The sequence below is a fragment of the Pyrgilauda ruficollis genome, unplaced genomic scaffold (assembly GCF_017590135.1).
Source record: "Pyrgilauda ruficollis isolate IOZ18807 unplaced genomic scaffold, ASM1759013v1 scaffold29, whole genome shotgun sequence".
Classification (NCBI taxonomy): domain Eukaryota; kingdom Metazoa; phylum Chordata; class Aves; order Passeriformes; family Passeridae; genus Pyrgilauda; species Pyrgilauda ruficollis.
Genome location: NW_024524266.1, coordinates 1186123 through 1199443, shown reverse-complemented (window position 1 = coordinate 1199443; position 13321 = coordinate 1186123). Strand labels below are relative to the sequence as shown.

Genomic DNA, 13321 nt, shown 5'->3' with positions numbered 1-13321 from the left:
ATGAGCTGGTTTTGATGTCTTGCTGTTCAACACACATCTAGTTAAGAGTTGTCATTAACTCTGTTGTCTTCTTTGTTCTGTACGGTTCCAAGCACTTTGACAGAGTTGAAATCAATACTAAGTAACAATGGATGTTTTTTAGGCTTAATTCCAGGTTTAGGTATCATGGGTGAAACTGCCAACAGATCAGAAGAATGCAAGAGCCTTTTCTTTCCCATTGGTTTCAGAAGGCTTAGTGTCTGCTAGCCAGACTGGCTTTTAGCACTTAGTCCCAAAACCTCTATGTCCTGCTGTAAAATCTTATTTTCTGATGGTGGGAAAAGCCACAATTATTAAATGCCTAAAATAAACAGCTAACATCATTCATGCTTGAGATTTAATGCAAAAGAATACATCTAGTGGAATGGTGGAAAGTGTTCTTCAAACACCGAAGTACAAAAAGAACCTAATTTCAAATAAAAGCAAAACTAATCCTGGTGGATAAAACCCATAAATTATTCCTATTAAAAATACCAGCATTCTCAGAATCAATTGGTCTGTGGCTGTAAGCATACCTCCATTTTATGCCACCTATACCTGTACCCTTACTCCTGCTCTGGGACATGTGCACAAGAGTCATCAACCAGAAAGGCAGAATAGCAGCAGAAGATTTTATGCCATCAGGAGACCTTTGCTTCCATCTAGAGTAGAAGATGCCTTTGGAGGTTTCAAGCAGTTGGAGCCAAAGTACACATGATCAGTGCCAGGCCTGGGCCTGCTGTACTCCTGTTGCTTCAGCACTAGCTGAATAGCCAGGAGGAAATGTGATCTGCAGAGCAGTACAGCTCTTAGTCACAATCCCACTGCAGCATGTCTGTCTGAGCTTCAGGTAAACTGTTGTTTCAAGGGTTTCACATGTATTTAATATTGTCAGGTCATGTTCTCATGTTTTTCTTAAGAGTCATCAAGGCTAAAACTTCCTTTAAATTAAAAACTGAAGCTCAAAGGTAAAAGGGTGACTCATGAACACCTTAGAAGGAATCTCTATGTTTTCTGTTCCTTTATCTGCGTGTGTAAGAAGGCAACGTTTCCCCTCCATCCTTGATCAAGAAGGAAGTCTGTTAGAAGCACAGCTCTGTGTGCTGTCCACCAGCAGTGCTGGCAACATTTCTGAGGTGAGCAGGGAGAATCTTTGGGGATTTTGGCTCACCTGGCTTCTGTATTTTCCAGTTTCCAGTCCCAGGAATACCTATAAGATTTGCCCCTAGAGGTAAGATCCCAGAGCATGTTTTGTATCATACATGAATAAAGCCAAAAAACAATTTTCCATTTCCATGTATTATTAGGAAACACATGCTTTGTAATTTTTTACAGTTTCCCCCCTACTGCTAAAGGTGCTGTATTTTTATTTCTAAAAAATTCAACCACACCATCTTAGAACTGTTGGCAGAGGAAAAAGGTTGCATTTGCTGTGTTAGCAAGGGCATGTTTCCATTATCTGTGGCCCTTCTCATCAAGTTATAGTTCAGAAACCTGACAAGGAAGCTGAACCGGAGAAAATACGGGGGCAAAGGTTATAAAGACAAATTACAAACCAGAAGCAAAGATGAGCTAAATCCACTGCAGTGGACTGAATTTCTGCTGGTGCTCTGTAGTAATCTGTGATTACAGACACATTTGACTTAACTTTTACAGTCTTTTTATTTTTAGAAAATATAGGTGCTTACTGGTTTGTTTCAGAATCTTGTTTGATTTTTAAAAGGAGACTAAAAATTGCCTCAATCTTATTACAAATGCTTGGCTCAGAAATATTGTAAATGTTGAGTGGCCATTCCACCAAATATTCACAAGGTAAAGAGTATGCTTTATAAAAGAGAAACCATCTTGAGAAATCTATTTGAAAAGAGTAATTCTGGGGACAGGGAGTAACACTGCAAAAGAAAAATCATTAGTGGTGGACATATATAACCAATTAAACTTTCTTGCTCTTACCAGAAGTCTATTAGCCCTTAGCATAACCCACTACTGTTCAGAAAACCTACCTACCAACTGCTCTGACATTACATTGCCTGTTTTTCATTGGAAGTGTTTGGGTCCTGCACCACAGCTGACCACAAGTTGAGGGTTGGTATGAATTCAGTCAGGGTTCAGACAAGTGTCTTTGTCAGTGGTTTCCAACTGCTGAGGTATATCTCTCTTGAATTCACTAAAGGAATGTGAAGCCCATGGAATATGTTGCCCTTGATCTGTGTTCATTCCATTGACACTCTGGGACAACTCCTGTGTATTTTCCTTGGCCTTCTATGCGTTTCCTTGGCCCTTCTAAATGCACATTTACTTGTTCCAGTCAAAATTTTTTGCTGACCTTTAATATCAGTGTAATGCTGTTTAAGCTCACTATGCTTTGGAAGTGCACTAGTGCAGCAGGTGCAAGAAAAAGAAGGCAGTAGCCAGGAAGCAGGTGTGGGAAGAGGCAGTGAGTGCAACTGCCTTGGGGCAAGCAGAGGAGGAGACGTGAAATACCTGATAAAAAAAGGCAGAAGTTTAAAACAGCAGGCCAATGTTAGGTAGGCATTTGGAAAGTTCATTAAATTCTTGAGCCTTTACTGGGAAACAGCAAAAGGACAAAGACAACTAGATTTGTTTTCCAGATTTTAGAATCTATTCATCCAACATTATTTGGTGACATGAACGGGTATTTCTGGCCTAAATGTCTGTAAACAGTATATACTATCCAGGGCACAGCCAATGCATATTGCATGAGAGGGTGAGCCATGACTCTGCTGGTCTTCACACTTGCAAACCTCAGCTCTGCTCATCTTGCACGTTAATTGTTTGTGCTTTTGTTTCAAAACTTACAACCACAAGCAAAATTAACAGGCTTGTAAAATTCTATTACCATCATCCACGTAAGCATGAATTTAGCCTCATAAAGAATAAACAGACAAACAAGCAAGGAAAAAACCTTCCAAGCATATGTAACTATAGAAGAGGGATTAAGCTATTAAATGGTGCGGAAACAGCAATTCATTAGCAGGAATAAACCCATCTGATTCGTCTGTACTATAAAGTATAATGACAAATTATCAGAAGACACTATATTTTCTAATAAACAGAGACACAGCTGTAATGATTACATAGTATTTCACATAGCAATATTCAGCTAAGGCAGAGAAGGAGAAAGGAGGCAGCCAGAATTCCTTGTACCAGCTACGTAATATGTGCATTTTGGAATGTTTGGAGGTTTGGGATTTTACGTTCCTCATATTGAGTATTCTGAACTTTGTGATGATTAGTTGGGATAACCATAATGACTGGAACAACTATAATTACTAAAACATTCCTGTTATATGAAGTGTATTTTGTATATACACCCATGGTATGTATATGACACGGTAGTTGTGCAAGTTGTTGATCTGGTAGTAAGTTCCCTTGATTCCAACTGCTGTGAGTTTAGATCTGTAGTAAGGCAACAGCTTCAAGAAACTTCTGAAAACCTCAGATACTTGGGGTTCTAAATAGGAAAGATTTTTTATAAACAGAGCAAAGGGGCTTGGGAGCCCAAGGTGGAGAGACACATACTTTTATCCTCTGTCAAATATAGGAAATAGAAAGAAAATTAACCCCAGGAGTCTCTTCCTTCTTTGATACATGACATTCACTTCTTGAGAATCCTTCTCCAGAGTAAGAAATGGGCCCCTAATATGAAAAGAATGTCTGAAACTCTATTCAAAATCTCCCATCTCTCATCTATTGTAGTTCAGAGGCAAGAGGCCAAAATAAGAAGAAAGCAGAGGAGAAGGAGGAAAAGCAGAGATGGGCAGTGGGCATCAGCTCCATACCTTCTAAAACTTTCCATGCTAGAGATGTACTTGTACACCTGATTTTATCCTTCCCACCCAGCTTCCTAAAACAATCACTGACCTGCTGCTGAGCTTAGAGGGGGGTGCAGAGAATTGATATTTCTGGGTACAGGTATATATTTGATTACAGCACTATACAAAGCACTGAGCATCATCACAGAGCTCAGTCCCTTCCTGTCCCAAGGACTTGTGCAAATTCCATGATGGTTTTCTCTGTCACTCTTCTTCTATTAACATACAAGAAGCTAACAGAGGAGGATCTAGTAGACAGCACTTTTAAAAGCCAGAGGATAACAAGCTCTTCAAACTCAGCACATCTGAACTATCAATACTTTTGTTGAAAGAGAGTATTGCTGAAACTTAGCAGGCTACCATTACACTTCAGTGTTTCCCTTCCTAATTTTTTTTCTTGTCTACTAAGAGGAGGGACAAAAGTTCCTGTTTAGTAAATTAGCAGGTACTTTTACAAAATCATTTTTTATTCATATGTGTAATTACTTGTGTGTGTCTAGAAAGATGATTACCTTTTTTGCAAGAATGACTCTTTTTAGGACTCATCTATATTCTTTTCAGATTGCCTCTACTGAGTCATAATTATTGGCTTGGATTCTTACACTACCCAGGGGACTGTTAACTACCTTTAACTGCTGACAGTGGCTCACCTTCTTGAAGACAAGAAGGCTTTAACAAGAAGGTGCCAACAATCTAGAATTGGAATAGGAATACCTATTCCCAGGCTAGTGCAGCCATTAGACAATTCCCTCTCTATGCCACAGTAAAGCAAAGCACACACGTCCAGAAACACTGGCTTGGAGCAATGCCTAGATGCCATGGTGCTTTTAAGTTAAAAACCTGAGACCTTGTGTATGGGGGTTTTATTTACTTAACAACTCATTTTTTTTTTTTTTAACAGCAACTCCTGGAAACAGAAAATGAGAGGAAGAAAATAAGGGGAGAACTTACAGGGATCTCCAGCAAACAAGAAAGTGCCCTCTGACATCTGCCCAGAACAGCGGGCCGGTATCAGTTCAAGAAGTTTGGTCTGTGGTACCGTCTCCACTCCTCAGAAAGTATTTGGGTGCATGTCTCCCACGGGAGGGTGGGAGGGAGGATACTGGAAGCACGGCTAAACAGCTGCCTGTTCCTCCCTGAAAACCCCACTTCTGGGCGTTCACACGCCACGCTGGTGGCAGCAGCTGAAGCATTTACCAGGGGCTGAGACGCTGAGGTGCCCAGCCAGGCCGCCGCTCCCGCGGCGAGCACAACGCCAGGGCCTCACCAGGCAGCGACTGCACCGGCGAGTCCGGGCGCTCACAAGTGATGACTCAGTCTCCCCTAAATTAGGGGATTGCCAGTGACGTCTGCTAAAAAAAAACAAGAGGCAGAAAGCGCACGTTGTTTTGCTTCAGCAGAGCGGGGGAAGGTCTTTCCAGCCCCACCTTCCCCGCTCCTGGCTCCCCGATCCGGGCAGAGCCTGCAGGCTCCGGGACACGGCAGCGACTCCAGGACACAAAGGCAATGTTGACCGCAGCGGGGCTCCTCCGCACGGCCGCCGGGACACTGTGGCGGGGAGAAAGCGGGCGGCACAGGGCTGTACTCGGGCTCCCCTTCTGCTCCTCCTCGCCGGCAGTAAGCCCTGTCCGCCGGCAACCACGCGGAGCGGGGGCGTTCCGCCGCCGGCCTCCTGTACAACGCAGCCCCCGGCGGCGTCCCCCGGTGACCCTTCCCGCGCCACCGCGCGGGATAAGGGAGCCGCAGCAAGCTCGCCCGTTCGGGCCCTCTCCCTCCTTCCCTTTTCCTCCCCTCCCGCCCTCCAGCCAGACCTGCCCTCGCGCATGCGCAACCGACCGGGGACCGCTGGGAAACGTAGTCCTACTGCGTCCCTAACGGCTCCATTTTCTCCCCGTCGCCAGAGGAATCGCGAGTGCGCAGGCCCGCCCCCTCCCCTCGGGCGTTACCGCCCCCTCTGCCGCGGCGCGCGGTATCCCGGGCAGCGGTGTCACAGCGGGGATTGGCCGAGGGCGCCGCGGGGCGGGACGCGAAGGGCGCGGTGATTGGCTGCGGCGGCTGTCAGGCGCCGCGGGGTGATGGATGCGGGTGCCCGCTGAGGAGGGAGGGACGGAACGCTCCCCGTTTCCCCTCGGCGTCCGGCGCCGCGCCGGGCACAGCCCTGCTCGCAGCGCGGGGTGGCGTCGCATGGTTCTCAGTGTTCCCCTCTCCTAGGAAGGGCTTCGTAGCCGCTCCATCCCGGGCGAGCTGGCAGGAGGCGAGACTCCTCCAAAGTCCCGGTACCCTACCGCAAAAGCATTCACTTGCCCCCGCGATCCCCCAGCCTCCCCTCGGGCCGCTCGCCTCGCAGCCTCCGCACAACTTCACCGGAGCCTGCGCCTTCCCCGGGGCTTCCTTCACCCCACGCCCACGCCGGCCCTGCACCGCCCGCCCCCTGGCTCGGCCCGCATCCCCGCCGCCTTCCCTCCCTCTCCAAACGTGAGTAAGGGAGGCGGGACGATGGATATGCGGAGGTTCCGGGCGGGGGAAGGGATTGAGTGTGTGCGGTGAGTGTGTGAGAGAGAGAGAGTGTGTGTGTGTGTGTGTGTGTACACAGCGCTGGGAGAGAGCGCATGCGCTCTGGCTGGCGGGGCCGAATGTTTCCCAAGTGTTTGAAACTGGTATTTGGGTTTTCCACGTTGGATCTAGCGCGGCGTATGGGAGCGAGGAGGCTGCGTTGATATCGCCGGGGAGCGGCGGCGGCGGCGGCGGTGAGGAGGAGAGCGGGGAAGGGGGGAGCGGAGGAGAAGCGGAGCAGAGCGGCGCTGGCGCAGGCAGAGGGGCTGCCGCTGCCTCTGACAGACACTTTGCAGAGCACATTTTGTTTCCAGATTGTTTCGGAGGAGCTGGTTTAAGCCCCCCTCCTTTCTCCTCCTCCTCCTCCCCCCCTCCTCTCCCCACACACACACGCACACACACACACACACACACAAATCCCTCTGATTGTTCTTACCACCTCCTTCGTGAATTACCCACAACGACAGCCATTCAATCAGCTGCTGCTGGCTGTAGGGGACTAGCGGAGGGTGTGTGTGTGTGTCTCTCTCTCCCTCTTTTTCACACAAGAGGAGTCAGATGTAGCTTCCCTCGGTTTTTTTCGGGGGGAGCTACCGAGAGAGGTGGGCAGGGAGTGAGACCTTCATCGGGGTTACCGTCTTTGAAGGGAGCAGCACTTGCTCTCACACGGAGAGGTGTGGGGAAGGATTTTTGTTTCTTTGCCGGATGAAAATGTTGAGTCCTGCAAACGGAGACCAGCTTCACCTAGTGAACTATGTGGAGGATTATCTGGACTCCATCGAGTCTATGCCCTTCGATCTGCAGAGAAATGTCTCCTTGATGAGGGAAATTGACGCCAAATATCAAGGTAAGTGTTTTCTATATATGTGTGTGTCCGTGTGTGTGGTTTGGGGCTCGGGGGGAAGGGTGTCTTTCCCTTTCTTTTCTTTAGAGCTGAGCCTCGGCTCCGTTTGCCCCTCTGCACCCCACAGGGATGGTAGCTTTATTTTTGAGAGGTAAAAGGAGGAAGAAAGCCGGGAGGAAAGATCCGAGGAGAGAGAGGGACTGATCTGCAGCGTTAGCTCTTGTCATGGGGCGGAACAAAAGGTCTCCGGCTTTTCTTATTAAGCAAGGACTCTGCTTTTCTGTGTAAATTGCTGGCCAAGAAGGCGGGGGCAGGGAAGTGGGGTGTGCGGTGCACAAAGGGGGGCCGTCCCTGGCCGTGGGGCTGAGGTGGAAGCGTTTGGGGGTACGGAGGAAAGTGCTGGGTGGATAGAGGGGGTAGAGATTACAGCACAACATTTAGGAATGTACAGTATTCATTATGGCTGTAGTAGGGGAGAGAGGCAGCTAGTGAAGGAGGGAGGGAAGGAGGGAGGGAGAAGAGGAGAGGGGGGTTAGGCGAGAGCGGGGGGCAGGGTGTGCTTTCTTCGCTCCCTCCTCGGTGGGTTTCGTTTCACCCGGTGAAGCAGCCCCGCTCCGTTGGGCGGGGGGGCCGAGGGGGCAGGACCGGCGTGTGCGGTGTGAGTGGGGGGGAACGACACACACGGTCGCGTTTACGGCTGGGCTGAAGCGCCCCCCTCCCTCGCCGCGCTCGGGGCACGCCGTCCCCGTCCCCACGGGCGGAGGGAAGGAAGGGGAGGCCCGTTTGCGGGACTCGGGGCAGCTTTGTCACTTGGTCGCTGGCGTCCGCTCGAGAAGGGAGGGGGAGGGGGGAGCGCTTTATTCTGTGCCGCAGGTAGCGGTGACAGCCGGGGTGCCGGGAGGGGGGACCCCCTCTCCCTGTCCGCGCCGCCGTGCATGTGGCCTTAGGGGCGGTGGGCACCGAGCCCTGCCTGCCGTTGCCTCAGCCTCTCCTCGGGCAGCTCACCATGGGAGCCCGTCAGCTCCCAAGGGAAGGGTCCGGGGGAAACTTCTTCAGGAGCCCGCGGGGGCTTGTCGGGGGTGGGAAGGGAAGAAAAGGACAGAGCGGGCATCACGCCCGACAACACCACGTCCAGCGAGCACCTCCGCGCTGTGCTAGGAAGGGGCGTCCGTGCTGTTTTTATAGACAGGTCTCGTTAGCATATCGCGGTTGGCCACGCCCGTCGGGGGCGCTGATAGGGCGGGGGCGTCCCCAAGGGCCGGCCGTGCCCCGCCTCCCCGCGCGGATTGGCTCCGGGGCCGCGCCGACCCGTCTCGCGCCCCCGCCCCGTTGTGACGTTTCGAGAAGCAACTTTTCCGTGGGGTTGATTTGAATATCTCAGCCGGCCCCGGCCGACGCGCTGTGATTGGCCGGGCTCGCAGCAGGGGGCGGGGCAACCTTGGCCGTCCGGAGAGTGACTGACGTGTCCGGGGGGGGGGGGGGGGGGCGCCGCTGCTCCAGCCGCGCCTCGCTCGTGACTGGCCGAAGGGGGCGGGGCCGAGCGCGCTCCCGCCCGTCGTGATTGGCTGCTGCCCCGTGTCAATCACTCGTTTGTTACCCCGCGAGGGTCCGTTCGGCTCCGCTCGGGACGGCGGGGGCGGGTCTGCTCCGCCCCCTCCGCGCCCCCGGGACCGCCGCGGGTTCCAGGGGACGTCCCGGTTTCCTGCCCGAGAACAATGGCGGCTCCGTCACCTCCGGGGCGGCCCCGGGCGCCGCAGAGGGGCGGGGAGGAGGCCGGGCCCTCGCCCGGGACCCGCTCGCCGTCGTTCCGCCGTGTCTCAGCCCCCGTGAGGCTGCGGAGCTGCGCTGGCAGTGAGGCTCTGGCGGCTTCCCTGCGCTTGAGTGCCGTTCGTGACGCCCGGAGCGTGCGTTCGCCAGTGGCTCGGAGCGCAGCTTGCCGCTCCCGCTGTTGGAGCGCGGTTTGCTGGCATTGCCGTGCCCTGCGGCTCCCTCCCGAGGCGGGCAGCTGCGCCAGCCCCGAGCCGGCCCGGTGCTCTCAGCACCGGGGGAGCAGCGCGCTGCCGGCGCTCAGCATCCTCGGCTCCGTGTCTCGCATGCCGAGCCGGCGGCGCCGTGCGGGATCGCGGCCTGCACCGGGGCTCCTCCCGCGCGGCACCGCGGGAACGGCAGCGCGCGCTGCCAGAACCGAGGTTTTCCCAGCGCCGAACTTCAGTCGGTAATTGTATTGTGCTCTTCAGACAGAGCGTTCCTCATAGAACGTGCCCACCCGCCAGATTCAGAAGGGTTAAGCCGATGACATCAGTCAAGTGCCAAAGCACAAAACTGCATTTCAGCCACTGAAATCATTAACTCTGCTTTTTCTGCCCTCCTGAATGTAGAATCTGCCGTATGTTTGAAGGGTCTTTTGGTGGCATCTTGGGTTTGGATTTCTTTTTGGTAGTTTTTTATTGTTTTGTTTGGGGATTTTTTTGTAGGTTAAAAAAAACCCCACCAGTTGCTTAAAATTGTTAGTAACATATTGGAATGCTGATTTGGTCAGGTAGGTTATATTGCAGAACCAGCTGACAGGTCCTGCTTAATCAAGGTGTGAAACACAAGCTGCAGCTCTAAAATCTGAAGCAAACCTTACATAATATTTCCACGTCTTCACTGGAAATCATGTATGTTTAAAAACTGCTGAGGAAAGCCAAAAGCTAAACCACAGGGTAGCTCTTGGTTTGCATATGTGTCATATTCTCCTATGAATAAATAAATAATAAATAAATACTTTTTTTAAAGTTTTGGTAATGCCAATGGCATGTATGAGAGATCCTAGTTTCTGTTAGATTAATTGAGGTCAGATTTGATATATTTTTTTTTAAATATATTTTGCTTCTCTAAGACAGACTTTTCTAACTTGTGAGAAAGGAAAATTCGGAGAAGAAAGGAGATGCAGGAAAAACATTCAGTGTGTTTTTGAGGACTTAATATGGAGTGCTGAGTGTCCCGTGCGCTGTAGTTGATTTGGGTATCATAATGAAAATCAGAAACGTCGCCTTAAAAATAGGTTTCCAGAGCCATTCTTGAAACTTTGTGCATTGTTGTTTTTCTGTAAACTGTTGGAACAGTCCTTGAAGTGCCATTCAGGATGTAGCATGTTTTAAAGCAGACACTGTAGCTGCTCCCCATTGTTGCCTATCATCTTTAATGTTATCTTTCAATTACCTCCTGCTCTGCAGGAAATATCTAATGAAGATAATATTTTTGTGTTTTAAAGAATAGCAATATGTATTTTACAGAAAGTATAGGTGGGAAATAATCTAAACATCCTGGATATTGTAATCCTAATCCTGCAATCCAGGGATTTACATGGCCTGATATTTTCAGCAGAAATAGCTCGACAGTAATGAAATAGCTTTGGGTCTAGACCGTGTATTTGGTGCTTCTGCATCTCCTGTCAAATAACCCAACAACGTGCTTCTACACTGGTTTGTGCTTTCTTTCCGTCCCACTCTTTCTCCCACTCTGTCATTCACTGAGAACGTTAATGTTGTTATACAGAAAATGTCCATTAATTTCACCTCTAATTTTGCACTTAACCTTGGAACTTTTGATGGTATGTGTATTGGTTTAGTTAGTTCCTTTTAATTATTGAAAAGTTTAAAGGGAAGTATTATCAACATATATGAAAATATATTTAGTCACTTTTTTCCTCCTAAATCAGCATTTGCATTCCATTCCTGTGGGACCACCTAGAACAAAAGTAGTCCAGCGGAGTCAAGAGCTGCTTGTCAGATACGAGCTTCAGGGCATCTGTCTTTGATCGGTGCTGCGTGCTACAAGAAGCTGTTGCTGTATGAAAGAAAAAATGGGAGGTTTTGTTTTGCCATTCTCTCTGTCAAAAATATTTACAGTTTTTATTTCTTCTTTGCAGAGATTCTGAAGGACCTGGATGATTACTATGAAAAATTTAAACGGGAGACAGATGCTGTGCAGAAGAGAAGAATGTTGCACTGCATACAGAGAGCCTTGATTCGAAGTCAGGAACTGGGGGACGAGAAGATCCAAATCGTCAGTCAGATGGTGGAGCTCGTTGAGAACAGAACAAGGCAAGTGGACAGCCACGTGGAACTGTTTGAGAGTTGTCAAGAGACTAATGACACCACTGGAAACAGTGGGAAGGCCAGCCAGGATAAGTCAAAGAATGAGACAATCGCACAGGCTGAAAAGCCCAACAACAAGAGATCGAGGAGGCAACGGAATAATGAGAATCGAGAAAATGCCTCAAATAATCATGATCATGATGACATCACCTCAGGAACACCAAAGGAGAAGAAAGCAAAAACATCCAAGAAGAAGAAACGATCCAAGGCTAAAGCAGAGCGGGAAGCTTCTCCCCCTGACCTTCCTATTGACCCCAATGAGCCGACATACTGCTTGTGCAACCAAGTCTCCTATGGAGAAATGATAGGATGTGATAATGATGAGTGCCCCATTGAATGGTTTCACTTTTCTTGTGTGGGACTCAACCATAAACCAAAGGGCAAATGGTACTGCCCCAAATGTAGAGGAGAAAACGAGAAAACTATGGACAAGGCATTGGAGAAATCTAAAAAAGAAAGGGCATACAACAGGTAGTTTGTGGACTTTTCATAGTGAAGGAAAAAACCCACCAAACCAGTGTATTTATTGTCAGTGTCACCTTTGTTGAGGTGAAAGGATTGTAAAATGTATATTTTTAAAGAAGGTTTAAAACTGAACCATTCCTGTTACAGGGACGGCAATAAGAAATTTTGGGTTTCATTTGGTAAGCTGTAACAAGAGTGTGGTCTGTGGACCAATGTATTCCAAAAGTACCATTATGAGAATATTCGGATGTTTCTTAAGAGATAAATTTTCTTTATTTCTTTTCTTTCTTTTTTTTTTTTTTTTTTTTTTTTTTCAAGTGCTGGTAGCACTCTACCCATTAAAATTTTGACAAATATCTCTGAAATGTAATTTTATTTTCTTTAATGAAAATTGTTATTTACCTTTTGAACAAAATTGATAAATAGTTTAACCACCTGGCTGTATCTGAATAAAGCTGCAGTACATTGCAAATGTAACTTCTTTTGGTGATAAGCAAGAACAAACAAAAGGAGGGTAAAATTTGGTTCCTGCTACAAAGTGTCAGTATAACAGTTCAATAGCAAATGTTTAAATAGGCTTAGAGGATTATTTTTTAAAACAAAAAAGTTAATGGTTAAATTTTAAACAACAAATATTTTATATGCTGGCCAGGTACCACAAAGGCCATTTTTAAATGATTGAATATGTTTTGTATTTAACCAGGAAGTGGTTTAGTAATGAGACATAACATAAACGAAGCTTTATACTGTCACAGATAGTGGTGTAGCAATCCTTAATTTGTTTAAGTTGTATAAATGTACATTTTAAGTGGAGTTGCACTTACTGTATTATACTTGGAAATGCAGCCAAATGCCATTGTGTAACCAATGTGCATTTCCTGCTGTATGTATGAAAATTGTACAGATGTGATATTAAGAAATAAATGAAATGACTTTGACAGTTTGCTTCTTTAGCAATCTTGTTTAATATCATTCATATAGCTCAAAAAAGCAAGAAATTAATCTTGGACCTCAGCAGCTCCAGCAAGCTGCTGCTGGGAAGCCTGAAACTGTTGTAGTGGTAACCAAATTACAGTTCTGATAAAGAATCTTCATAGAACGTATGGCCAGCAGGGTCGTAGGAGAGCCAAAATAGCATTCAACTTTCCATCGAAATCTTCTCATCTTGTGCTTGCAGTCATTCCCAGACACAGACATTTAGCTGAAAATCAATAGTACAGAGCTGGTCTTGTTCAGTTTTTTAATGCTTTTTTCACTGTGGATAGAAATGACTCCATGTTTGTTATTGGGATCTTTTGCGTTTTGGCATTTTCAAAGCATTACTGCCGCTGTTCCAGGGCAGGCCTTTTTGTTCTTCATGGTCACCCCATACAAAAACGTACTTGCTATGACCAGGAGCTATGCCAGGGATCCAGTGCTCTGTCCCTCGGATGGATAGTGAAGCTTGGTCAGGCTGTTTGCTT

General features: G+C 48.1%; 1 protein-coding gene and 1 long non-coding RNA gene across 3 annotated transcripts; one reads left to right on the top strand and one right to left on the bottom strand.

The window, feature by feature from the left end:
- Window positions 1-362: 362 nt before the first annotated feature.
- On the bottom strand, window positions 363-4920 carry LOC121356185. Its single transcript, XR_005955521.1, has 2 exons — window positions 4806-4920; window positions 363-1228 (listed from the first exon to the last, which is right to left on the bottom strand). It is a non-coding gene; the product is annotated as an uncharacterized LOC121356185 (long non-coding RNA).
- A 1276-nt stretch (window positions 4921-6196) lies between these two features.
- ING1 (inhibitor of growth family member 1) lies at window positions 6197-12796 on the top strand. 2 transcript variants are annotated; one of them, XM_041472344.1, is made up of 3 exons: window positions 6197-6329; window positions 6540-7254; window positions 11165-12796. In XM_041472344.1, exons 2-3 carry the CDS (start codon window positions 7113-7115, stop codon window positions 11866-11868), a joined length of 846 nt encoding a protein of 281 aa, XP_041328278.1. In that variant the 5' UTR covers window positions 6197-6329; window positions 6540-7112; the 3' UTR covers window positions 11869-12796. The 2 variants fall into 2 exon arrangements, with proteins under 2 accessions (XP_041328278.1, XP_041328279.1); XM_041472345.1 differs by lacking the exon at window positions 6197-6329 and adding an exon at window positions 6379-6397.
- The last annotated feature ends 525 nt before the right edge of the window (window positions 12797-13321 follow it).

Bases quoted from the DNA above. Each gene is read 5' to 3' on its own strand.
- ING1 (XM_041472344.1), top strand. From the start codon at position 7,113: ATGAAAATGTTGAGTCCTGCAAACGGAGACCAGCTTCACCTAGTGAAC. The intron at 7,255-11,164 runs GTAAGTGTTTTC...TCTTCTTTGCAG, and splicing joins AATTGACGCCAAATATCAAG to AGATTCTGAAGGACCTGGAT.